Consider the following 25,695-nt stretch of genomic DNA (forward strand, 5'->3'; position numbering starts at 1 on the left):
AAGGTCAGGCTCAAATCAAGCCCATTTGAAGTCACGCTCAAAGTTTGGGGAGGGGGTGTCCCAGGAAATAACACACTGATGACTAAATCTTATCATGTAAACATCAGAAGAGCCTGGCTGGGTCAGACCATCTAGCCCCACATCCTGTCTCATATAGTGGCTAACCAGGTACTCTGGAGAATAACAACAGGGCATAGAGGCTGAGACACTCTCCTGACGTTAAAAACATAAGAGAAGCCATGTTGGATCAGGCCAATGGCCCCTCCAGTCTCATGCTCTGGATCACACCAAAAAGGTGCCATCAGGAAGTCCACCAGCAGGGCCAGAACTCCAGAAGCCCTCCCACTATGGCCCCCCAAGCACCAAGAATACAGAGCATCGCTGCCCCATCTATACCTTGTGGCTAATAGCCACTGATGGACCTTTGCTCCAGATGTATATCCAACCCCACCTTGAATCTGTCTGTTCTTGTATCTGCCACCACTTCTTGCAGCAGTGAATTCCATGTGTTAATTACTCTTTGGGTGAAGAAGGACTTCCTTTTATCTGTTCTAAACTTACTGCTCATTCATTTCATTGAGAGCCCACAGGTTCTTGGTATTGTGAGAAAGGGAGAAAAGAACTTCTTTCTCTGCCTTCTCTATCCTGGGCATCATTTCCTGGCACTGGTATCTGAGGCTTACTGCCCCTGAATGTGGAAGTTTCTTCACTTTGGAACAATAAAGAGAAGTTCAGCTTGACCACAGTGCAAGCATGAGGCACCGTTTCCTTTTGTCACCATGGCCAGTATCCTCTGATAGACTTATCCTGCATGAATCTGTCTAATCCTCCTTTAAAGTTGTCTCTGCTTGTGGCCATCAACACATCTTCTACCAGCAAATCCCACCTTTTAATCACCCTGCAAAGAAGTATCTCCTTTTGTCCATCCTGAATCTCCTGCCCCCCCACCAACCTCACTGGATACCTTTGAGGTTTCAAGAATTTGGGGAGAGAGGGGAGAAGTTCTCTCTGTCCCCTCTCTCCATCACTTTAATAAGCTTTTTAATCGCCGTGTGATTTCTGATCTTTCCTGTACTTTCCCCACATCTGCAGTGCCCTTTTTGAGATGTGGTGATTGGAACTGTGGACGTATACGCCCTCGTGTGCCAACGAAAGGAAAAGGGTCAAAGGGTGGTTTTATCACAGGCCTCTCTGCAAGCAAGTCTGGCCAGGAAAAGTCTTTGGGGTCAAGGAAGGTCGGTGTTCAAATGGTCTGTGGAGGAGAAACGTTGCCTTCAAGGGAGAACGCTCATTGAGCTCTTTCTCACCAGAGCTGGCCTGACTCAAAGGGTCTAATCTGTGCAACTATACTGTATCCTGTTGCCTGCAGGGGGGCGGGAAGAAGACTGGTGTTTCCTTCCTTCAAGGTTTGCCTGGCGGCAGGTCTTTTACCTGCTCCTTGCAAGCTTTGTTTGCTTGTATAAAAGGAAAGGGAGAGGTTGCAGGTTGGATATGAGGAGGGCACAGCCGTGCCCCCGCCTCACAGCCAGTGGGGTCAGCACCATATTGAGTTCCCCCGCCCCCCCCCCAGCCACTGGCAGAAGATGGGGGGGGGGGGCATTGCTGCCAGATCCAGGTTAGCAAATCACTGGGGATTTGTGGATGCAGCCCGGAAAGGAGAATAATGGAGAATAATTAGAATGGAGAATAATTCTCAGTGGAGAATAATGATCTAAGCATCCATTTTGTCCAGGGGAACTGAGCTCTGTCGTCAGGAGATGAGTTGTAATTCCAGGTCCCGCCTGGAGGCTGGCATCCTGACCACCGCCTAGGGGCGATGGAGTTGTTCTGCCTGTGCTGTAAAGGCCCAGTAAGCTGCAACTGACTCATGATGACACCTCCTGATGTTTTCAAAGAAAGTGCTGCAAGAAGGTGGACGATTCCAGAAATACAACAAAGGAAAGAATCTGTCCAATGGCTTACTTAAAGATCAAAAGTTTAAGAGTCTCTTTTATCTCTTATATTTATTTAGACTTGGACTCTGCCAGAACGGTCTAGATTGCATTCCGTTTTCAGTGCTTTCATCAGTAGCAGATCGAGTCCATCCTTGTTAATCACCTAAAAATATAATTAGGCTGCCGCTCTTCTGGTGGGGAGAGTCAAGGCTGTAGATCCTGACGATTGTCCATCCGTCCGTCCATCTATCTGTCCACCTGTCTATCTACCTATCAATCTATCGTCTACCTATCTACCTACCTAATCAATCTATCCCCTATCAATCATCTGTCTGTCCATCCATCTGTCTTCTATCATCCTATCTCATTTCTGCCTCAATGAAGTCGATCCAAGTAGTTTCAAGGAGAGTGGCTTTTATTTATTTATAGAAAATAGAAGCACCATGAGCCAGACATACACAGACAGAGGAGCAATGAACTCATAGCCAGTGAGCCGTCCAGCAGGAGGTTTCAGAGAGAGACTTCGCTCAGCCCAAGCGGAGGCGAGGGCATCAGTCACAAGCACTGCCCCAGGTGGGGCACAACAACTGTGAGAAAGCACAGCCAGGGGCCCTTGAGGCAGGGGCTTCTTGCGATGCTCCCAAGTGAGGGGCAGCTTAAGAAGGCCAGAGGACCATCAAGATCACCTCTCCTTGCATCATCTCAGGCTGAAACGGTCACCAGCAGCGGGAAGCGTGGCAGGAGTGCAATTTGTTTATTTATTCCATTTCTAGCCTGTCCTCCCAGCAAGCTGGCTCTGGGCTGTTTACATCATGTTAAAGTGCCTGACTCTTCTTCCATGGAGTAACCACAATTAGCCACCTCCAGCTCCTCCCCCCACCTCCCCCCAATCGAGCTGAGGCTTCCCTGTCCGCGAAAGGTGATTTCTAAGCATCACTTTTATTGGCATACAAAACCAAGATTGTCCAGGGAACCGATGACAGCCACGGCACAAATTAGATCGGGCATTACAACATAATACATTCAGTTCACGATACTTCATTGTCAATAGTGGAAACCTCACCACAGCTTCAATCTTGCCTTGAAGTCCTCAGATGGGCATTTCCCATCACCAAACAACGAGCTATGGAGTTTAAGGCTGTTATTAGAGTTAAAAACCATGAGCCAGCTATTCTATCTCTCCTTGTCCACAGGGGCAAAATTTCTCCCAGTATGGAGTTTTTATAGATCTCTCTTGTTGAGGGGCAGATGGCAGTTCATGGCACCCCACCAGCATGTAGGCCAGTGGTTCTCAACCGGAGAGTCAGGACCCCTTTGGGGGTCGAACGACCCTTTCACACGGGTCGCTGTGGGATGCCATCTACACCAGTGGTCCCCAACCTTTTTATCACCGGGGACCACTCAACGACGGCCGGGGACCACTCAGTGTCTTTAACTGAGGGCCAGTGGGGGGGTAATTTACTCCTCTACTCTCAACCACTGCCCTAACGCTCTCTGATCGCTATGGTAATGTTTAAACATCCCTTCAAAATAAGATGCAGACACGCCACAACAATGAACATAAGGAACATTTTATTTTCATGGAAATTTTAACTCATGACAATGACAAATCAATGGGAACCCTGAGCTTGTTTCTCTGCTACGAGACAGTCCCATCTGGGAGTGATGGGAGACAATGACACCCGAAGTGTGTTGTAAAGGGCCGGGGGGGGGGCGGAGAAGGCATCCTTCGGGGCCCACCTCCATGGCCCACAGGTTGGGGATCGCTAATCTACACAACAGCCTTGTAGGGTAGATTGAGATAGAACATTAATCTGTCTGGAGTAGCGGAAAAGAGCAAGATCAGCATGGTGGGACAAGAGGCAGAACTGAACTGAGAAACCCTGGGGGAAAAACAATTTATATACAATCCTGAACAATGGATCTTCACACCATTGGTCAGTTTTGGTTTAATTTCTGTGAAAGAATACTTGCCTAATTTTATGGTTGGGGGTCACCACAGTGTGAGGAACTGCATTAAAGGGTTTTGGCTTTAGGAAGGTTGAGAACCACTGATGTAGGCTCTTTGTAAACCAGGAGCCAGTAAGTGCAGGCAATATGGTGTGATGCTATGTCCCTTTAATTCGATCCCCATCCTCCAAGGGAGACGTCTATTCCTGCCCTGTGCTTCTTAAGCAAGCCTGATCCTGACCAGTTTTAAAACAACGGGGCAATTAGGGTCGCCAACATCTTTAAAGGATGTCAGATCTCGATTCCCCACCTTTGTGAACGAGTAATCTGTGCGAAGTAAAGAATTTCAGAGCAAAGCCAGATCAAGCCCAGAAAAATAGGTGGTCGGCATTTATGCCACCGGTCTATCTATCTTCCAAAGATGAAAGAGGAAAGAAATATGCACAAAAGATGCTTAACGTTTTAAATGTTTATTTTAAAGAATACCCCCCCACACACACACACATACTGAAAGTGCTTTGCACAAATTTGACCTCGTCTTGACTTGGAACTCCATCTCTTCTCCTCGCCCTCCCCCAAATAAGGCACTCTGCACGTGCCCAGGAACATCCCCCTACCGTCATTCTCAAGAGCCTGTTCTGTAATCAGAGCATGATAAGCGTCGCGGCAGTCGAGCTCGTGGCTGTCGAGGTGAAGAAGCGAGACGGTGACCAAAGCAAAGCGATTCTCTGATCCCATCTCGCGTTGATTTTTCAGACGCTTTTCCAGGCAGGCGGCGGTGGCGGCGGCCGGTCTTGAGCGAAGGCTCCTTGGCACCGTTGGCGTGCTGCCCCCGTGTGGCCGAAGGGTAGGACGGCAGCCTGGTGCGCCCATCAAAGCGCGATTTTGCAAAAGGGGCAAAAGGGGGGCTTTTCTCTTGGGCAGCCTCCGGGGGTCTGAAACTGGCCTGTGCAGGGCCGGTTTTGGTAACGTCTCCGGTTTTAAAGTGTTTGGCGGATGGCGGAGAAAGGCTTTCCCCAGGAGACCCAGAAAAGGAAACAAGCCCACGCCTGTTTAGATCCTCCCCCCACCACCCCCAATTCTGCGCCCGGCGCTGCCCTGCTGGGGGGTCTTTCAGCAGCGGGTCAGCCAAAGGTCCCTGTAAGGCGCCCATTGGAGCACCCTTCTAACAAAACAAACCACCCTAAATGCGGATGGAAAGACCAGACACGTTTGATCGGTAAAGGACGAGACTAACGCGACGCCTCTTCGCTGGAACGAGATTCCTGAGCAGCAGAAGCAGGTGGATCAAAGCGTTTCCAACATATATATTATGAAGCTCCCCCGGCTGGGCTTTCCCGGAACGCGGCTATGAAAATAACCGAGCTCTGCGGAAGAAGCATGAATACGGTATGATCCACCGCTTCTGACGTGTTCCTTCGATAGCTCAGTTGGTAGAGCGGAGGACTGTAGAGGATATCTCAAGAGTCATCCTTAGGTCGCTGGTTCGATTCCGGCTCGAAGGACGTTGTATTTTTTTTTCCTTCTCTCCCCTATAATCCTGCCCTTACAAATCGCCCACATTTAACTTCAGTTTGCATCTCCTGGACCTGGGATGATTTTGGGGGCGGGGGGGGGTTCTTTGTGCGCCTGACCCTGCAGCAGCCATTTGTGAGGGTCGGGAATCCCGCAGATCTACACCACGTGCGCCTCCCCTGGCCGTGCCTCGCTGGGAAGAAAGCCGACGAGCTTGGATCGCGCTTCTTCTTGCGCTCCCGTCTGTCGGGGCCCGGGATCGGGCGGGTGGCGGCGGCTCGCTCCGCTGCAGAAACCAAAGTTTAACTTAATGCCGCACCCCCCCCCCCCGGAATAATACAAGCGGCCAACAAATTTAGAGTCGGGGAGGGGGGCTTTTAGGCTAAGGTAAGGCGACCAGATTGGCCCGCTTTTGGAGGGGCATCTGGGGGTGCCTGGCAAATTGTACTTATGTTGAAATTAAAAAATATATATGACAGTACTATTTTTGCATTCTATGGATTCTATGGAACTTTTTGTTGCTCCATATAGACCAAATTTTTAATTAAGAACTCCCCCCCCCCCCGTCAATGGTGTCCCGCTTTACCAATGTTCAAATTGGGTCACCCTATTTTAGGCCAACCAAGTTGCGTTTGAGGCATGAGCATCCATGTGCACGCTCCCTTCCTCGGAGACAGTGTCGTGGGATTCAAAGAATCCGCTCAGACGGACAACAAAGGGTTGGAATGGGAAAGGCCTGGGCAGGCAGGGAACTTGGGGGAAGAGGCGGGGAGCAGGACTGGCCCGCAGGGGCTGCTCTCTGGCCCAGGACCGTGGCTGGCCCGACAGGGCGGGTGGGAAGCAGCCGAGGAAGCACGGACATGCCCCGAAGGGGAGACGAGATTTGGAGCTGTGCTGCAGGGAAACCGCGCGGGGAGGGGGAGGGGGGGGAGGTGAGAGAGGGGAACCCCCCCCAAAATGGCGGACGGTCCCTCTTAGCTGCAGTGAAGGATCTGTACTCTTAAAAAAAATTAGTTGGTGACCAGCACTGAGTGGTCGCCTGCCTCTGTGCGGCAACCCTGATCTTCCATGGTGGTCCCCCCTCCGACCCCTGACCAGGGCTGACCCCTCTTCACTTCTGAGACCTGACAAGAGTGTGCTAGCCTGGGCCGTCCAGGTCAGGGGGGGATTTCTTGTGCACCTCAGCCCATAAAGGTTGGTTAATCCTAATTCTGACCGCTGGCCAATGGTGTGGGATAGCCTCAGACAGAGCTATCCCTAGGGTGGTAGGAGACCGGGGACAAACCACTCTGTGAGGCCTGCCCGCTCGCCTTGCCATGTGTGTTCCGGGAAGTAGGCTGGTCTGCTCGCTGCCTGGCGACCATCTCATGACCGTGTGTGTGGCTCCTGCAGCGCCTGCCAACTGGTTCTGGGCTCTCACCCAAAATGCCTTAGCTGGACTCACCCCAACTCACCCTTACCTGGCCCCAAGTGATCCTGTTGAGAGGCAATGGATTTCTGCCTACTTTCTGTCCTCAGAAGGTTTCTTGTGTTGGGGAAAGTAATGTGGTATCCCTGTATGGTTGTCTGGCTGGGCATTCTCCAGGAGCCAGCCTGAGATGGGCACAATTAACAACAGCCTGCACATGAGAATTCTCCACTGGAGACTCCCCCTTATGGGATGAAAACTTTGATTCTGTGTACTTAGGCAAATTGTGTGTGGGCGGGCAGGAAGGGTTGTGTCGGTGCGAGGCAAATTTCCTCCAGGCCAGACTCTCCAGGCATCATCTGGGCATGGAATTGGGGTCACTGTGGGTGGGCAGGCAGTTGTAAGTCTCTGCATTGTGCAGGGGGTTGGACTAGATGACCCTGGAGGTCCCTTCCAAGACCATGATTCTATGAATGGCCGTTCTGAGGAAGTCAGGAAGACTGCTCCTCCGTCCTCCTGGCTTTCTGCGAACTATTTAAAACTGAATTATTCAGGAGGGGTTTTTGAAATGTAAGTGATTGGGCTGTATTTCAATTAATGGTTCAGGGGGATAAAAGGATTGGTACTGTGGACCGTTTGCTGCTGTAAATCAGCTCTTGCTGTGTAATTTAATGTGCCCCATTTAAATGCTTCTGCATTGTTGCAGCTCTGTTGCAGATTTCTGCAATCCAAATCCTACAACGTTGTTTACCAGATGTCCCATGCTGTTGGTTGTATTTGACTGGGTAAATCAGTCTGGCTATGAAAGACAGACTATGGACAACATACAAACATATGAAGTTTGAGTCCAATGGCAGAAAATGAAGTTTTATTCAAGGTATAAGCTTGCCCACAAAAGCAGATATCTCTTGAATAAAACTTTGTTGGTCTTAAAGGTGCTACTGGTCTCAAACGTTGGTCTGCTGCTTTAGATCCACACTGGTACTCTCCTGAGTCTGTATATATATACACATATGTATAGAAAATGTGGAATAAGATCCCATGGAAGAAAATGTTATGGCTATAGAGGAATGGTGGGCCCGGGGATGAAATAGTCTGGAGTTCCCTATCTGGGAAGAACATCTGGGGGAAGAGATAGCAGGGAATTGATTATTCTCTGTCTTTCACAGTAAATTCAGTTTGCCTGAGGTTTTTGTGCTGCTTCACACCAACACAGGCTTTATAAGTCTTTAACTCTCTGCTGCCTCCTTCTGGATACTATGGGGCAATTTTCTATTCAGACATAACTTGGCCTCATGGTGAAGTTATGCAGTTGCCAAAAATAGTAGATCAGCCCTCTCTCAGGCTGGGGAAGGGGAATTTGGCGTGATCCCATCTTTGGTGTCTGGGAACACTGCTCTGAATTCAATGTGCCTTGGGCATCTAGAATCTAGAGGGACAATCAATCTTAGAATTAAGTATTAATTTTATGGTGCTAAGAATCCAGTGTGCCTGAATATCACATCCTCTGACCAGGGAAGCTCTTCATCACTTTCTATGAATGGGGAAGTACTCTGTACATGCCGAGAGGCAATGTCTTCATCAGAACTTTGATTGAAACCAGATGTTGAAAACAAGCTCAATAATCTGGAAAGCTGGAATGGCTTAAAACTGTTGGAATACACAGGTAGGCTTCCCAGCTTTGGGTCAGAAAATTCCTGGAGATTTGGAAGTGGATGCTAGGGAGGGTGGGGTTTGGGTGGGGAAGCTAGGGAGGGTGGGGACCTCAGTAGAATATAATGTCATACAATCCACCCTCCCAAGCAGCCATTTTCTTTATGGGAGTGAGTGTGGTCTGGAGATGTTGTGATCTCCAGGAGAGCTCCAAACCCTACCTGGAGGTTAGCAGCCCTACTTCCAGGCTTAGCAGCTTCTCCAAAACTAATTCTGACCAACCTTCTTGATCCCTTACAGGGGCTCTTTTGCCTTTTCTGATATGAAGGCTGAAGGTGTCACTCAGAATACACCTCAAATAAGAGGTATTTTCTAGAAGGGCTATCTGAACAAACAAGAGATGATCAGATGTGTGACTGTCATGGTGCTGTTTGCATGTAGACTATTATGCAGGTCTTGCCTCTGCAGGTGCTAAATATCTGCACCAGCTGCCAGTTTACTTGGGTTGTATCCACACAACACCAGCATTTTTTTAACGGTTGAGTTTTGGAGCGAGGGTTGCCAGCAAGCCCACAGAAAAATATTGTCTGTTTCACATAGGTTCATTTACCAGATAATGTAAAAAACATTATCCAGTAAATAACATCCCATTAAACCTGTTTGAAACAGACAATTTTTCTGTAGGTCTCTTGGCAATATTTTTCTGTAGGCCTCCATGCCATAAAATCCTTCAGTCGCCCATTTCCACAAATAAGGCTGCCAATTCTGCACTGGGAAATCCCTGGAGATTTTGGAGCAGAGGCTGGGAAGGCTGGGGTTAGGGCGGGGACCGGAGTGGAGCTCAGTTTGGTATGATGTCATAAAGTCTACCTTCCATTTTCTCCAAGTGAACTGATCCTGCCACCTGGAGATCAGTTGTGATTTCAGGAGATGTCCAGCCACCACCTGGAAGCTCAAAAAAGAAGGAAAAGGACCAACACTTGTCATGCAATAAATTCAGTTTTTGAAAAACATGGTCTCTTTTATTATGTGTATCAACCAGGTCAAGATGCCAAAACGAGAATCTGGATTAAAACAACATCCATTTTCAAACGCGTCATCAGTGGTGTTGCCTAGATATAAACATAATCCATAAATATACAGCATTATCACATGAACTAGTAGGTATTTATCTCATGTGTATGAATTTCAATATGAATATGAATCTGTATACTGATAAATTTACATATCTTGGTTTGAACATTAGTTCTCTAAAAGGTGATTATAATACAAAGAGTTCTACATGGTGAACATTTGAGACCATTTTGAAAGGTATAGTGACACTTTGAAACTTCGTTGGACCGCCAGGACTTTTTGGAAACTTAGGTTACCACCTGGAGGCTGGCAAACCTACGCACACATTAAGCTTCTATGAAAGGGACATGCCTTTTTTTTACTCCAGGCCTGCTGCCAACCCTGATCCAGCATTTCCACCTTTACAACAGGCGCCTGTATTACGCACCATCTCCCAGAGTGCACGGTTGTCATTTAGAGTAAACGGGCTGGGCATGTATTTTCCAAAATAACGTGGGAAACTTCTGCTCAATTTCTGCGTGCTGGGCTGTCACAAAATACTCTCAAAGGCTCATGTCACAATGGATAAATAAATAACTGAAACATATATATGTTCAAATACATGTTGTTAATCTTGAAGTTGCCTCTGGGCTTTTATTTTGGAACAACAGATTAATAAGGCTGCTTCTTTTCTCTTAAAACAGAATCATGGCAACAGCAGGTCTAAATTGTTTCAAAATACTTCTCTCTCCCCCCCCCCCCCCATTACTCTTCCAGGCTCCATAAAGCCTATTAAATCACATTTCATTCTCAGATTGTCCCTTGCCCACCAAAATGCAGAGGACCAAGGTCAGGCATAAATGCAACCAAGACACAATGTGGCCTGAAAGGTTTCAAGTTCTGACTCTTCAAGAGGTCGGACAGTCTGGCAGGGGCTGGCAGGGGCTCCTGGGAATTGTAGTCCATGGACATCTGGAGGGCCGCAGTTTGACTACCCCTGCCCTAAAACCACCTACCCCCTTCCTAATTTCCTACCCTCTTCCATCCTTCCTTTTCCCTCCCTGCCTTCCTTAGCCTGGCCAAGACTTCAGGAGAACTGGGCGGCGTGCAGAGTGTGCATCCTGTTATTGTGCTTGCCCTGGCTAAAAACTCTTCTGGGAAATTTGGGGCTGCGAACTGAGCCTGCCACAGCCTTGTTCCTCCGCTCAGCGCAGCGTCCCGGGCGCGAAGCCCCACTTGCAAGGCGTTGCTTCCCTGCTGCTCGTTCCTCTCTCGACGTCCCCGCCGCTCCAAACTCGAATCTGGTTCCCAAACGGGTCGAGCGAGTACGAACGTCTCCCGAGGCACGCCGGGAACGGTAGTTTCGAGAGGCTCTCGGCGCGACTTCTCCAGCCGCGCCGGACCGCTCGCCGAAACTACAACCCCCGGCCTCCCCGGCAAGGGAAGCCACGACAGCGAAAAGGCAAGGGTGGGTTTTTGTGTGTGTTTGCGCTCGGCGGGCGGACGCGCTCCGGAGCCTCCCGGGCCACGCTTCCTGGGCGGCCGCCGCAGCCATTGCCGCCACGGCGAGGCCACCGCCTCTCCATGGTCGCAGCGCGGGTCCCGGCGAGCCCCGCTGGCTTCCGAAGGCAGGAGGCCGGAAAGGCGCGTCTCTAGGACCTCGGGGGAGTCGGCCGACGGGTGAGTCATCCACGGGCAGCCAGCTGGCCCAGCGCTGCCTCCAGCAGGAAGCGCCGCGGGTTTTTTTTTGGGGGGGGGGGGACTGGAATCGTCACGTGGGCGCAGCTGGGGGGGGTCTCCCCCCCAGAGCAAATCTCTGCCTTGGAAGTTCTTAGGGGCGCTGCAATGCGCGTCTCCCGGCGCCCCGATCTCCCCTCGCCCTTGTCCCTGGCCGTCGGAAGACAATAGGCGAGGCGTCCTGCCTGGAGCAGAAGGAAGCCCGACGGCCTCCCTCCCTCCCTCCCTCCCTGAAGGGCCACGCGAAAGGGAGCCCCGCGGCGCCCCCTCCCCGACGGGACCCGCATGGCCCCGGACCCCGGGGAGGGGGGAAAGTCAGTCGGCCCGTGGAGTGGAAGAGTCCCGTCGGGGGTCTTTTCGGAAGGAGAAAAGTGCGCGGGATCTTGGGCTGGCTCCATCCGTCCGGGCTCCCGCTGGAGGAGGGAAGGAAACGCCGGGTGGGAGAAGAAGAGTGGGGGGGGGGTTTAGCCCCCGGAGGGGTCTCCGAGCGGCTCACAGTCGCCCCGCAACGGACAGCCGGTGAGGGAGGTGGGGCTGAGAGAGCTCTGGCTGGACTGCTATGGGAACAGCTCTAACAGGACTGTGACTGGCTCAAGGTCACTCAGCTGGCTGCATGTGGAGGAGCGGGGGATCAGGCCCGGCTCTCCAGATTAGAGGCTGCAGCTCTGGACACCGTGGTGGGTTGCTGGTTCCTCTTTCATACAAAATCTGTAAAGTGTGTGTGTGTAAAGTGTGTGTGTGGGGGGGGAGATATCTATCTCCTCCATTCTTTCCTGTTCCTGGTTGAGACACCAGTTTCTTGCTGCAGAAGAGAGGGGCTTCCGGGGCTTCTCTGCCCTTTTGACACCCCACCTTCCAACCCCCTGTCTGGCTCACACACGAGGTATTCGTTCATCTGTTCATTTATTTAGTCGAAGGTGGTCCTGTGGAGACAGCAGGGCTTGTTCTTCCTGGATAAAGAAGTTCTACAGGTTAGTGGGATTTGGAGGTTTTGTTTGTTTGCTTTGAAGCATGAACAAAAACCCTGCAAAGTGTGGTCAACACTCACAGTGGGATGAGTTGCGCAGGATGGCTTTCTGGTGCTAACTTGGCTTCTCTAAAAATGAAAAATAAAAAGGTGGTGTGTCTCCAGCTTTGATCCCCCCCCATTCATTTAAAGTTTATGTTGATCACAATGGAGAGGGGGATTTCGGATTGTCAGCCTCCAGGTGGGGCCTGGGGATCCCTGTGAATTGCAGACCATTTCCAGACTTAAATAAAAGTTCCCCTGAAGAAAATGGGATGTTTTGGAGGGTATCACACTGCTGTCTCTGCTGTCTCTGTCCTCCCCAGGCTCCATTCCGAAATCTCCAGGAGTTTCCCAGCCTGGAACTGACAACCTTAGGGGCATTTGAAATTGTATTGTTGTTGTAGGTTGGCGTAGTGGTTAAGAGCGACCGATTCGAATCCAGGGGTAGTCAAACTGCGGCCCTCCAGATGTCCATGGACTACAATTCCCACAAGCCCCTGCCAGCCTTCGCTGGCAGGAGCTCATGGGGATTGTACTCCATGGACATCTGGAGGGCCGCAGTTTGACTATCCCTGCTCTAATTTGAAGAAACGGGTTTGATGCCCCACTCCTCCATGTGCAACCAGCTGGGTGACCTTGGGCCAGGCACTGCTCTTTCAGAGCTCTCTCGGCCCCACCTCCCTCATAGGGAAGGGTAGATAATCATAAGCTGCTTTAAGACTCCTTTGGGCAGTGAAATGGGGGGTACAAAACCCCACCTCTTCTTCTCTAGATGCCCCCTCACCCCTTGCTGGTATACCTTCCTCTGCAAAGGTCTCTCTTCCTGCCTCCAGTCTCTATGGCCTCCATCCCATTTTTGATGGGAAGAATCGGCCAGGTGTTTGCTCTGCAGGGCAGCTAATTCTGCTTTCTACGAGGGACGGGGACCGTGTTCGGACGCTCACTTTTCCGGAGGCGACGTCTCCCGCTGCCGTTGCTCAATCTGTGTCACACTCGCTGCTTGTTTTTCCTGTGGTCGCTGCTCCGACTGGTTTTGCAGGCTCCGGTAGCCCTTCGAGGCAGCCGCCTGGGGAAAAAACAGCCCTGAAATGGCTGGGGTTGAGAAACTCCCCATTTTCTGCTCTGGGAGAAAGGTGGTGGAGGGCCACTGGCTGTCACACAGGTGATTGTACCTTTGGGCTAATTCTCAGTTTTTTCAATTCTTCCCCCCGCCCCCCAGTGGTTTAAAGCTGAAGTTCAAAATAACACTGGAAATGTTTCAAGTTGTGGGGCTGCCTTTGCAAACTGGCCGAGGACATAGCAGCAAGATGGCTGGTGGGTACGGACCCCAGGCCTTGTGTTTCCCTTGGATTCCCAAGCATTTGATTGGCTGACTGCTCATTCTCAGGATCTGTTCACAGGGCTGGTGCCGCCCTCTGAGAGAACTGTGGGGTCTCCCACCAGGGATATTCCTGCGCCTACACTGGGGCTTTGACTTGTGTGCCTCACTTCCTCAGGCCTGCCCTGCCCTGGATAGCCCAGGCTAGGTCTTGGTAGCTAAGCAGGGTCAGCCCTGGTTGGCATTTGGATGGGAGACCACCGAGGAATGTCCCTTGCCCGGAAAACCTCAAGGGGCTGCCATAGTCAGCCACAACTTGATGGCACTTTTCGCCAACGCACCTGCCTGGAGCCTGCCAATTCCTGCGCCAGGATTTTAAAATGAATTCCCTGGGCTTTTATCGTTTTGTATCATCTTTCTAAGATGATGTATAGGTTGGTTTTTTTTTTTAAAAAAACCCTATTTTGATACTGCTGTTCTGCAGTGATGGATCTGTGCAGTTTGTGCGGAACACAAATAAAGCTCCGTTTTTAGCTGTGGGCATGCTCCAAACCGCTTGCTTGGAGCTCCTTTATATCCTGGCATCAGTCAGACCCACCTCTGACAGGAGGATCAAATATAATGCTTAGCAGTCTGACCGTTCCCTTCCCCATTTTCCTTGTCTCTACTGCTACAGGTTCCAGGACCAGGCTGGGGGACCAAACTGTGAGCGCCGGGTGGTGGCCCCCGAGGTGGCAGCGGTGGGCTTCCCCAGAGAGCCTTGCTCGCCTTGAACCCAAAAGCTGGAAACCATGCAGAATAACTTCACGCCTGTGGCCTTGATGGGTAAGGATCCCTCTCCTTGCTTGGTAGGCAAACCTCCTTTCTCTTTCAGGCATGGGATGAGGCCGTGGGGGGTGATGCCTTCTTGTCGTGCTAGGGATTGGCTTGGAGCAACCGTGTCACTTTTTCGTTCACGCTCATGCAGGGTTGCCTGTTGATGAACCGGAGCTGATCTGCAAGATTGAGCCAGGGGAAGAGCCGTGGATCCCAAGCGATCCCAAGGCTCCCAGAGAGAGGCGGATCTTGCCTGGAAACAAGTTGGGTGAGGAATGTCCTTTCTCCTCTTTTCTGATCGGAGTCTTTCAGAGTATGCAGAAGCTGTTTGTGGCTGTCCAGCAGTGTGTGTGTGTGTGTGGGGGGGGGAAATGTACTCTGTGCATGTTCAGAGATGTTCTGCTTGTGATTCTTTCACATGCTTTAGGTTTGAAAAGTCCTTCCCAGGGCAGGAAGACTGGCACATGTTACACAGTGGCCTGCCAGGTAACCTGGAGGGTTATCGGCCAGGCAGAGAGTCCAAGGCCTTCTCCTGATTGCCTCCTGGCACTGGGATTCAGGGAATTCTGGCTTCTGAATATGGCATTTGCTTTTGGCTACCTTAGCTAGTAGCCACTGATGAACTCAATGGATGCCGGAGGTGTGTTGGTTAGCAGTGTAGGACACAGCCATGCCGAGTTTGCTCATCTCTTAAACAAATATCCATGTATTTGGATTTTATCTTCCTGTGTGCTAAAGGATACAGTTCTACACGACTGGAAATCATTCTCTGTCTTGAAGTCTCACAGTCTGAAGTGGGTCAAGACTTCCCACCCCATCCTGCTTCTTATCCTCTTTGCCGTGTCAGCCGTGGCCATAGGACTTTCCCCCCGTAGCCTATGAAACAGTGCCATGCTAGTTCCCGCATCTTACTTCTGTCCCCACTTCTCAGAAGAGGCATGTCGCCACTCCCTTGAAGCCTGGAAAATATTTCAGGGATTCTTCCCCAGTCGGAAGGTGGGAAAAGGCTTCTCTGGATGATTTCGGGGTGTGACTTGTCCTGGGATGCAGTACCAATGTCCTAGTCAAAAGAGAGCAGGTGGAACACAAGCCTTGCCCTTTCTTCTAGGAGCCCAGAGTGGCATGTGTGGTTCTACCTTCTGGGTGTCATCCACATGACAACCCTGTGGGGTAGGTACCGCTGAGGGTGGGTGACTGGCCGACAATCACCCAGCAAGCTTCCACAGTAGACTGTGGTGGGGTGCCTCGCTCACCGTGCGCCCTACTGCTTGTTGTTTCTCCCTTATAATGCTCCCTGACCAGCCAGCAGTCATGGGAGGAACGAACTTGCTTAGCCTTGCTGGCACAGGAAGCAAGAAAGCCAAGCCTTCCTGGCTGCTGGAAGCAGCAGCCAGTGTTAAAAAGTAGCCAAAGTATGGTTGAGAGCCTTAGCTCTGATCTCACACCTGGATTTTGGGCAGGCTGAGGACAGAGAGAGAGCGCTTGAAGCTTTGAGAACGAATGGCCCATCAAAAGGGGCTTTTCTTTGAAGGCCTTATTGATGCGGGTGGACTTACTACGCTGAGTTTTGCAGGCCCCAGAAATACACAACCCTTCCTGGTCTACAGTCCGTGAAACGGCTCCCTCAGAATTAATGTTAAACCAGGCTGAGGATCATACCGGTTTGAAGAAAGGCAGGTCTGTCTGCTTCACCTCCCCCTGCCGAAACGTGTTGAGACAGAAGAAATCTTGCAGATCTGAGGTTTTGACTTCCTGCCGGTGAGCAGAGCCCGTCTCAGTTTGGCTGGGAGTGGAGGTTTCATGTGGAGCCGCTTTCCTCTGAGTCGGAACCCGGGCCCAGGTGATCCAGTCCAGCCTAACTGACCCAGCAGGCTTGACAGAGGGATTTCCCAATCATGTCGCCTGAGGTAGCCTATCAGGAGACGGCAGAGGTGGGAAGCGCAGGCTAGTCGCAGCTGACTTACGGGGACCCCACAGCTTTCTAAAGCAAGGAACGGCTTGTCATTGCCTACCTCTTTCGCAACCCTAACTTCCTTGGTGGTCTCCCCTCCAAGTGCTATCCAGGGCCGACCCTGCTTAGCTTCTGAGATCTGATAAGATCAGGGTGGGTCTGGCCTCTCCTGGTCAGGAGATGTGGGGGATTAAAGACTGGGCATTTGAAGTGGCTGGTAAATAATTCTGCCAATATACAGTATGAAAAGAGTGGCTGCATCCACGCATTGTGGGCTCCTGCCCAGACACTCGGTTCTCGCCACTGGATTTCTCCCTTGTGGCGAAGGCAGTCCGGTTCTGAATGGCCGCTACCGCACAGCCAAAGCCCCGTCTCCAAAGATGTGTGGATCGATCCTGAGTGACAGCCCAATTTGGGCTGGGCTAAGCACCAGTATTGTAGCTGGCTGATGCTCTCCAGGCTCGTAGGCAGCCCCAGCAAGGCTGATCCCATCAGAGCTCGGAAGCTAAGCAGGGTCAGCCCTGGCTAGGATCGGGAGGGAATATTCCAAGGAATACCAGGGTCATGACGTGGGAGCAGGGAATGGCCAACCACCTCTGAACATCTCTTGCAAGGTAGTCAAACAATCTGAGGATCTCCTGGCTATATTACGCACATGCCATACAATAAATGAATAAATCCCTCTAACTGATTTGTGCTTCATGCTTTTCGATGGAGAAGCCGCCATTTGAACCGGGGAGCTGGTGCAGGCGAAGAAATACCCTCCGTCAGTGAACGAAGCTCCCGGAAAGGGCGGTGGGGCAGGTCTTGCAGGCAGCAGCTCCCAGGCTTACCTTAAGCATCTCAAGCCTGAGTGATTCTTGCATGATCAAAAAACCTCGGAGAGCTCTCGCTGACGCGGTGTTAAATGAAAGCCTGGTGTGACTGCATGCTGGGCAAAGTGCATGCTAGATCCAGGATGAGGGGTTCTCCCTTCTCAGCAGACCCTGGAGAAGTTTCTTCCTGCACTTGTGAGACCCACAAGGACTAGCAGCCAAATGGGGTGGTGAACTGCAGAAGAGGAGGACGAAAACTCCCTTCCTGCCTCTTCTGTCAACAAAGCTCCATAGACAAGAGAGGAAGAAGGAAACCATTTCCCCCCCTTTCTCACTGCAGTCCACTAACCCATTGTGAGTCCACATGGATACTGGGGCCCTGGGAATAAACTTCCCTGGAATCAGAAAAGGGGTGAGGTAGAATGAGAAAAAGATCTAGGATTCCTCCTCTGGGTCCTTTGCAGTGTCTAGGATTCACATCCCACCATGAAACGAAGCTTGGTCAGTCGCCATCCCTCGTCCTGATCTTAGTTCACAGAGTTCAGTGAGGACTGTTCTCCATGATGCCTTGAGCTCCTGAGATGGCTCCTCCCCTTGTTCCTCTGTGTCCTATCCCCTTCCGTTCCCCACCCCCACCAAATCTCAGCCGACTTGCAAGGGCTTTCAACGCAACAGTCATTCAGAGGTTGTCTGCCATTTCCTGCCTGTGTAGCAGCCCGGGGCTTCCCCCCTGGTCTCCCACCCAAGTAATAACCAGTCCAACCCTGCTTATCTACCGAGACCTGGTAAAATTGGGCTTGCCCCTACTAAGTTGAAAAGATAAGGAGCATCACTGATTCTGTGATCTTAGGCAGACTGTGAGTGGGTAGGCAGGGACAGCTGTGTCAGTGGTTGGCTCATGTGGCCCTTTCTTGCATGCCCAGGGGAATGCCGATCGCCACTTTGGGGTCAGGAGGTGAATTTCCTCCAGGCCACACAGGCCAGGGACGCTGGGATTCTTTTTGCAGAGGAGCATTATTGAGCATGGAATTAGGGTCACTGTGGGTGGGCAGGTAGTTGTGAGGTTCCTGCATTGTGCAGCGGGTTGAACTGGATGACCCTGGTGGTCCCTTCCAGCTCCATGATTCTATGAGTCAACTTTAACACGATCCCACCCAAGTCATCGGCTTGCAAAGTTCCTAACTTACCCGACAGCCTCTCAGAGTTGCTCGCTGGGCTAAAAGAGAAGCACAGACGCATTTCCTGCCTGGTCGTATCCCCTGTGCTTGACTCAGCGCTGCAGGCCTTTACTTCTCGTCCTTCCCCGCAGGTGGTGTGACGTCAGAACCCACCATCACTCCCTACAGGCAGTACCGAGGCACTACGTGGACCTACCCGGAAGTCATTGACCTCCTGGTCATCTGGAGGGAGCGGGAGATCCAGCAGGAGCTTCAGCGGAGCCACAGGAATATCGAAACTTTTCAGGTGGTTGCCAGCAAGATGGCCAGGAGGGGCCACAAGCGTTCCGCCTTGGAGTGCCGGTCCAAAATCAAAACCTTGAAGAGGGACTATAGAATCGCCAAGGCCAACAACTCCCCCGGCAAAGGGCATTTAGCTTGGCTTTTCTATGATCAGCTGGATCACCTCTTGGCCAATGACACCAACATCCCGCCTCCAGATAGACTGCCTAGTTTCAGTCACCGAGGGGCATCCCTAGGAGACACAACTTCTCCATGCTCCACAGAGGAGGAGCCTCTGCCGGAGGGGCCCAAGGACTGCAGCCCGGCCAGTCAGGAGCCGTTTGCTGCGAGAACTCAGTCGCCCACCGAGATCTCCAATATGACCGATTGCTGTCCTGTCTTGGTTGTCAAGGAAGAAGCCCCTGAGGAAACCCCAGTAACGCCTCCGATGGGTGAGTGGGGGGCTCTTGGGGGCTCTTGATGACCACTGGCACAATGTTTCCAAGATGGCTTTTGGGGGTGAATTCTGCACAATCGACCCGCTTTGACTTGTGGCAATGGCACAAGTTTGCTGCGGTACTCGAAAGTCATTCGGGCTAGCATGGATTGTTTGAAAGTTAAAGCATGGATATCATTCCCAAGCCCAAAGCTTGTGCTATGCGGATGGCCATAGGACTTTCCCCCCTCTCTGCCACTGGGAAACGTTTAGACGGCAGAGTCTGTGATTTCACATTTTCATGGTCTTCTCTCAGTGTGTAGGTGGCCAGTGGCTGCTTGATATTCCTTGGGCTTGTAATTCAAGAATGTGGCATGGAAGCTATATAGAGAATGCCCCTCCCACAGGCATCTTGAGGATTCAGGGAGCAGAAGAAGCCAAGAGCACAAAAACAGATGGGCAGAAGTCACCTGTGAGATAGCTGATGCACTGTTTCCCCATGAGGGTGTCTCAATGTTGATATCCTGCCAGTATCCCCTATAGATGAAGGTTTGAAGGCTAGCCTTTCTCTTGGCAAGAGAAGAAGAAAAAGAGCTGGGTTTTTATACCTTGCTTTTCAATGGCTGGAGTCCCAGAGCAGCTTACAAACAACTTCCCCTTCCTCTCCCCTCAGTAGGCACCCTGTGAGGTAGGTGGGGCTGAAGGAGCTCTGACAGAACTGCTCTGAAAACAGCCCTAAAAGAACTGTGGTCGCCCAGTTGGCTGCATGTACAGGAGTGAAGAATGAAACCCGGTTCTTCAGATTAGTGTCCACTGCTCTTTAACCACCACGCCGGGACGGGAGTTTTGCAATGGTAGAGTATATTTTATATAGAGGAGCAGTAAAAAAAAAAAATCACACCCCCCCCCACCTGCAGGTGAAATGGTAGAGCCCATCAGTAGATGGGGCTTGGAGTTATTAACTAGTGGAGGGGGGGGGATGCCAGGGCTTGTGGGGAGTCAAGTGAATGGAAGCCCTTGAAGGCCATCCCTGAGGGAGAACTCTTGGCACAATGGCATGAAAAGCAGAAGACTGTTTCATGCGAGGCACAAAGAGAGTTAGGAAGATCACTCTGCTGGACCCACCTCACAGGGCAGTTGTAAAACAGACCCTTGTGAGTTCTGGGGATGAAGGACAGTATAAAAATGTGATAGGAATACAATGTATTCTGATAAATTATGCTGTAAAATCATATGTAGGGCCCTGCTGGATTGGGCCAGTGGCCATCTAGTCCAGCATCCCGTCTCACACAGTGGCCAGCCTGTTTCCCTAGAGGCCAAGGCCTTCCCCATTGTCGCCTCCTGGCACTGGTATTGTGAGTTTTAGGACCTCTGAATATGGAGATTCCCTTCAGTCAATGTGTCTAGTAGCCGCTGGCAGACCTCTCCTCCATGAATCTGGTTAATCCCCTTTTGAGGCTGTTTATGTTTGTGGCCATCACTCCATCTTCTGGCAGCAAACTGCACATTTTAATAGCTCGTGTGAAGAAGTATTTCCTCTTGGATGTCCTGAGGGTTAGTTTAATTGGATGCACTGGAGGAGTTCCAGTTTTCTCACTCTCCTGTTATAATGGAAGATGAACCCAAGAGGTAATGGGGGGGGTGCCTAAATCCACCCACAGTGTCTGTAGATTTAAAAGTGCTTTGACATGCAAACAATACCCACCTCAAAGGGACAGCCCCCTGTGATAATTGAGCAAACAATCACTCAATCCCTGAGAAATGCTGTCAGATTTTTAGAGTAATCTGCATTCATTGGGATTTCTCTGTTCTCGCCACAGGCAGGGGCTATGGCTCAGTGGCAGAAGATCTGCTTGGCATGCAGAGGGTCCCAGGTTCAATCCCCAGCATCTCCTATTTAAAGGCTGAGGGAGCAGGTGATGTTAAAAGCCCTCTTCACCTGAGGAGATGGAGAGCTGCTGCCATTCTGAGTAGACAATACTGATCTTGAGGGATGGGCAATCTGATTCAAAATAAAGCAGCTTCAGGTGTGACCGGGATTTTGTGCCAAAGTTGATAGACGCTCCCACCTCCCAAGGTTCAGAGCAATCTCAGGGGAGATAGTCACAGAGCTGAAACGTTGCTAAAGGTCTGAACGAGGAGCACGTGATGTTTTCCCTCTCTAGGAAAAAAAAATCTTTTTGTGGCTTCTGTGTTGCCCTCATGTTGACCTCTCTCACATATAATGTCACTGCTGTAGTAATCATGTTTTTCACTTTTAATGTCCTTGTCCTCTGCTGTTACTTGACCATACATGGAAGTTCCCACCATTGCAGAGAAAGAGAAAAGGCTGTTGTTTATACCCCGCTTTTTACTACCCAGAGGCATCCCAAAGCAGCTTACAAACACCTTTCCCTTCCTCTCCCCACAACTGACGCCCTGTGAGATAGATGGGGCTGAGAGCTCTGACAGAACTGTTCTGCAAAAAACAGCTCCAACAGGATTATCCAGCTGATTGCATGTGGAGGAGTAGGGAATCAAGCCCAGTTCTGCAGATTAGAGTCTGCCACTCTTAACCAATACAACATGCTGTCTCTCCAGGCATCAGATGAAACATGTTGTTGCTTGCATGGTGTTTGTTCTGCAATAAACCAAGGCTTTTCCGCATTCTTTTTTTCCTCACTTGTGTGTTCTTGTTGTTTGGGGAGGGAGGTTATCAGTTCCACAGGTGTTTTGCTTTCTCTAATGATTCGCTATTACATAGATTTACACCTTGCATAAAAATCTCCAGTTTAGAGCTGCAGGGAGATATTGCAGACAGAAAGCAAGGTGATAACAAATCAACCACTAGAGGGTGCAAAACACCTGTGGAACATGGAGGGGGGGGAACAAACCAAAGCAACAAGAAAACTCAAAAGCAAGGAGAAGATGGATGCAGGAAAGTCTCAAGACATTTGCATGATGGTGTAACACTGGGCTTTTCCCTGCAGCAGATGAACACGACTGTCCTCTGTGTGTCTTTTCAGGCATTGCGGAAGACGGCAGTCCGGGTCCTCACTTGGCCTCTGCTCCTAGTGATAAACCAGGCAGTTCTGCCTCGACGGCAGGTACGAACAGAGAACTCCTGTGATTGGTGCTGACACCCAAATCACCCAAGCGTTTAAGTAGTCAGCTGTCAAATCACCTTTAAGTGTCCAGAATGCTAGCAGCCTGGTCCTACGGCTATTGACCAACAGGGAAATCTCAGTGAGTTCATAGTGCTTAGCCCCAGGTAAAAGTACAAATGTACTTCAGGGAGTTCTGTATGGCACCCTGAAGCCTAAGCAATGATACACTTGGCCCTGCCCTGGGGGAGAACAGAAGGAGAGAAGAAGATGGAGCAGGATGAAGGTAGCTTACCCTGAGCCAGACTGCTGCCTGTTCTGAGTGGCAGTGGCTCTCCAGAGTCTAAAGCAGAGCTCTTCCTCATTACCTTCCTCTGGGATGCTGGGAGTTGAACCGGGGACCTGCTCTGCTGCTGAGGCATGAAAGAAGGGAGACCTTGCAAATAAGTTCCCGGAAGTTAAAGGGAAAGGTATCCCCTGTGCAAGCACCAAGTTATGTCTGCCCTTGGAGTGACGCTCTCTAGAGTTTTCATGGCAGACTCAGTACGGGATGGTTTGCCAGTGCCTTCCCCAGTCATTACCATTTACCCCCCAGCAAGCTGGGTACTCATTTTACCGACCTCGGAAGGATGGAAGGCTGAGTCAACCTTGAGCCGGCTGCTGGGATCGAACTCCCAGCCTCATGGGCATAACTTTCAGACAGCCTTTCAGCTGCTTACCACTCTGAGCCACAAGAGTTACTAGTCCATAAATATTTTTCAGAACTCACTTTATGTTAGTAGTGTGTGACTCAGTAGCCAGCTTTCAAAAGGATCCTCGCCGGATCTCCTGAAAGCAATCCCAGCCTGCTCCAAGCAATCTAGTGGGGGGACTTAGAAGCCTAACAACACAGCAGGAAGGTGAGCAAATGTTCTGTGTCCCATCAAGGAAAGTACAGTGTAGGGGTGCCAGCCTCCAATTATATATATATATATATATATATATATATATATATATAATTTGCTAAGCATTTTCTGGTGATATGACCCTATATGGCCATGTTGACCCACCCTCCCCTCCCCAAATGGCCAGTGATGGGTCTGGAGGGGGTGGGAAGGGCAGGGGCTGTGTTTCCCAAGCATACTCTGCACCATTGCACCACTTTCTGGGGTTTCTCGAAGCCGGGAGAATGTTTCAGGGGTTTTCTCAACAGTGAAAAAGTGGAGAAAGGCTGGGCTAAGCTTGGATCCCGTGGAAATTCCCGGCACAGAGGGAATTCCATCAGTGGAATGGAAATCTCTGGCCTCTTTCAGCCCAGCATGGCTCCCAAAACGCTAGTCCTAGGTCTCCTAGGGAGTGGCATGAGGGGTGGATTATGGGTTTGCATTGGGTAGGGGGAAATCAGCAAAAATCACCCTCTTCCTCCTGTCCGTTTGTGAGCATTAGTGCTGGGTCCAAGAATATGCATTTGGAAAGCCAGATGAACGGCTGGGATATCTGAATCTGAGCCTCTCTTGCTTATATTTCTGGCACACGTCTCAGCTAGGCCACCTCAGAGACTCCACCCACTGTTCTGTCTTTCAGATGGGGCCGTGACCCCCTGCCAGAGTCCCTCTCCTGGCCCCGAGAGGTCTTACGCCGCCGAACGACTTGCCAACATCCGGAAACGGAAGCGGAAAAACAGGCAAGACTTGGCCTTGGAAATCACCCAGGCGGCCGACCAGAGGGTGCAAGCGGCCACTGACCGGATCCTTGCCGCCCTCGGGGAATATGCCAAGGCGGACTTGGAGGACCGCGAGAGAGACCGCATGGACACCGAGCAGATCATTGCTCTCATGAATCGGCAGACGGAACTGCTGGAGTCCCTGGTGCGGAGGCAGGCAGAGGCTCAGGCCCTGGCGACTCCCACGCTCACCCGGCATGCCCGGTTACAGCGGCTCGGGCAGCCCAGCCATCCAGTGGAACCTCCTCCCTTGCGGCTGGCTGTTCCCAGGCGGCCCGTTTCCAGGGCGAGGTACCGAAGGTGACTCCGGAGCGGCGCCACTTTCGCAGATCGATTTTTGCTTGAGAGTTTCTTGGCATGCCGGACCTTGGGAGTGGTACCTCTGTAACGGGTGTGTGGATTGACTTTTCAGGAACTTCAAAGCTTTTTACAATGATGTTTTATTTGCTGATTGTATAAAAAAAGCCTAGAGAAAATTTAAGTAGCCCTGTGTCTTTTATTGTGTGTTATATGAGTATGAGGAATAGCAAGGGGAAGAAGACCAGTGAGACATTTCCCATGTTAGATTGTCCAGGACCTCCCTGTGAACACTGTGACTCAGTGGTGATTTTGTATGCAAAAGGCGAATGGACTGGGGAGGAGCCCTAGTTGAGTGGCAGGGCATATACTTTGCATGCAGAAGGCTTCCAGCCCCATTTTGCAGCATTTCCGCTTCAGTTTGCCAAAAGATCTTTGCTTGAGATCTTGGAGGAACTTCAGCCAGTCCAGGGGGAACAATGCTGGAACTAGACAGATCTGGTTTTGTGTAGGGAAGATGAAAAGTTACAAGAAGTAGGGTTGGGGGAAAGGAAAATTTCACATATGCAGCACAAGAGTCAGGTGTTGGGGCTCAAGAGACTCAAGTAAAGAGCAAGGTGGCTGTAGGTGGAAGAAGCTAAGAAAATTTGATGGAGAGAGGGTGGTGGTGGTGGTGGTGGTGGGGAAGGAGGGTGGATGAGCCAGGAATATGCTGGCCAAAAAAACTTCCCACAAAGCCTAAAGTCAGGATGGCACGCATAATGCTTTTTGGAGAAAGGCTGTAAGGCCACAGCTTAAGTGGCCAGTCCCTTGTTTCCATCAACCCAATCTGGCGACAATGCAAGACGGAAAGAACAGAAGAGACCTCATTGGATTCGTCTGTCCAGTTGCATCTGCTGTGGGAAGAGGCAATTGAACCCAAGAGAAAGGACACTCCTGCCTTTTCTCCATAAATGTCCTAAGCTACCTACCTGGGAGGTACAAGGACCAGCTATTCTTATATATTACACCAAAATAACACAAAGCATGTCAGCTTTTGAGTTTTGCAGAACTCTTTGGCAGGTGAGGAACTCTGGAGAACTTGAAAGTTGTATGTCTGTTATAAGTGTCCAACTGTTCATTTATCTTTGTAACATTGAGAATCATGATTTAGGAATGAGTTTATAGTATGAAAGTGCACAGTGCAGCAGCTTTACTGAAGCTAAACAAACCCTGGAGTGCAATCCTATATTAAAGAGTCCCAGCCCCATCTCATTTCTGCAGTTAACTTGGCATAGCATTGCACTGAACAGGCAGTCCCTGTCTGAACAGCAGAATTGTGAGGAATCCAAGTTCCAGTGTGAAGAAAAGTGACATTGCCTGTGGGCTCAAGTTCTTTGAGAACACAGCTCTTAAATTAACACCAACTCCAACCAGAAACACTAAGGGGTAGTCAAACTGCGGCCCTCCAGATGTCCATGGACTACAATTCCCAGGAGCCCCTGTCAGCATTTGCTGGCAGGGGGCTCCTGGGAATTGTAGTCCATGGACATCTGGAGGGCCACAGTTTGACTACCCAAGCCCATGGTCTTCTATACCT

General features: G+C 50.7%; 1 protein-coding gene and 1 non-coding gene across 5 annotated transcripts; both read left to right on the forward strand.

The window, feature by feature from the left end:
• Nucleotides 1-5,299: 5,299 nt before the first annotated feature.
• Nucleotides 5,300-5,389, forward strand: TRNAY-GUA (transfer RNA tyrosine (anticodon GUA)). Its single transcript is given in 2 exon segments — nt 5,300-5,336; nt 5,354-5,389. It is a non-coding gene; the product is annotated as a tRNA-Tyr (tRNA).
• A 5,496-nt stretch (nt 5,390-10,885) lies between these two features.
• On the forward strand, nt 10,886-24,295 carry LOC143831595 (uncharacterized). Of its 4 annotated transcripts, none has more exons than XM_077324699.1 (6): nt 10,886-11,193; nt 14,254-14,402; nt 14,545-14,661; nt 18,469-19,050; nt 22,040-22,120; nt 23,681-24,295. In XM_077324699.1, exons 2-6 carry the CDS (start codon nt 14,369-14,371, stop codon nt 24,121-24,123), a joined length of 1,257 nt encoding a protein of 418 aa, XP_077180814.1. In that variant the 5' UTR covers nt 10,886-11,193; nt 14,254-14,368; the 3' UTR covers nt 24,124-24,295. The 4 variants fall into 4 exon arrangements, with proteins under 4 accessions (XP_077180814.1, XP_077180815.1, XP_077180816.1 ...); XM_077324700.1 differs by lacking the exon at nt 10,886-11,193 and adding an exon at nt 11,298-11,927; XM_077324701.1 differs by lacking the exon at nt 10,886-11,193 and adding an exon at nt 12,001-12,221.
• The last annotated feature ends 1,400 nt before the right edge of the window (nt 24,296-25,695 follow it).

This window comes from Paroedura picta, chromosome 3 (assembly GCF_049243985.1).
Source record: "Paroedura picta isolate Pp20150507F chromosome 3, Ppicta_v3.0, whole genome shotgun sequence".
NCBI lineage: Eukaryota > Metazoa > Chordata > Lepidosauria > Squamata > Gekkonidae > Paroedura > Paroedura picta.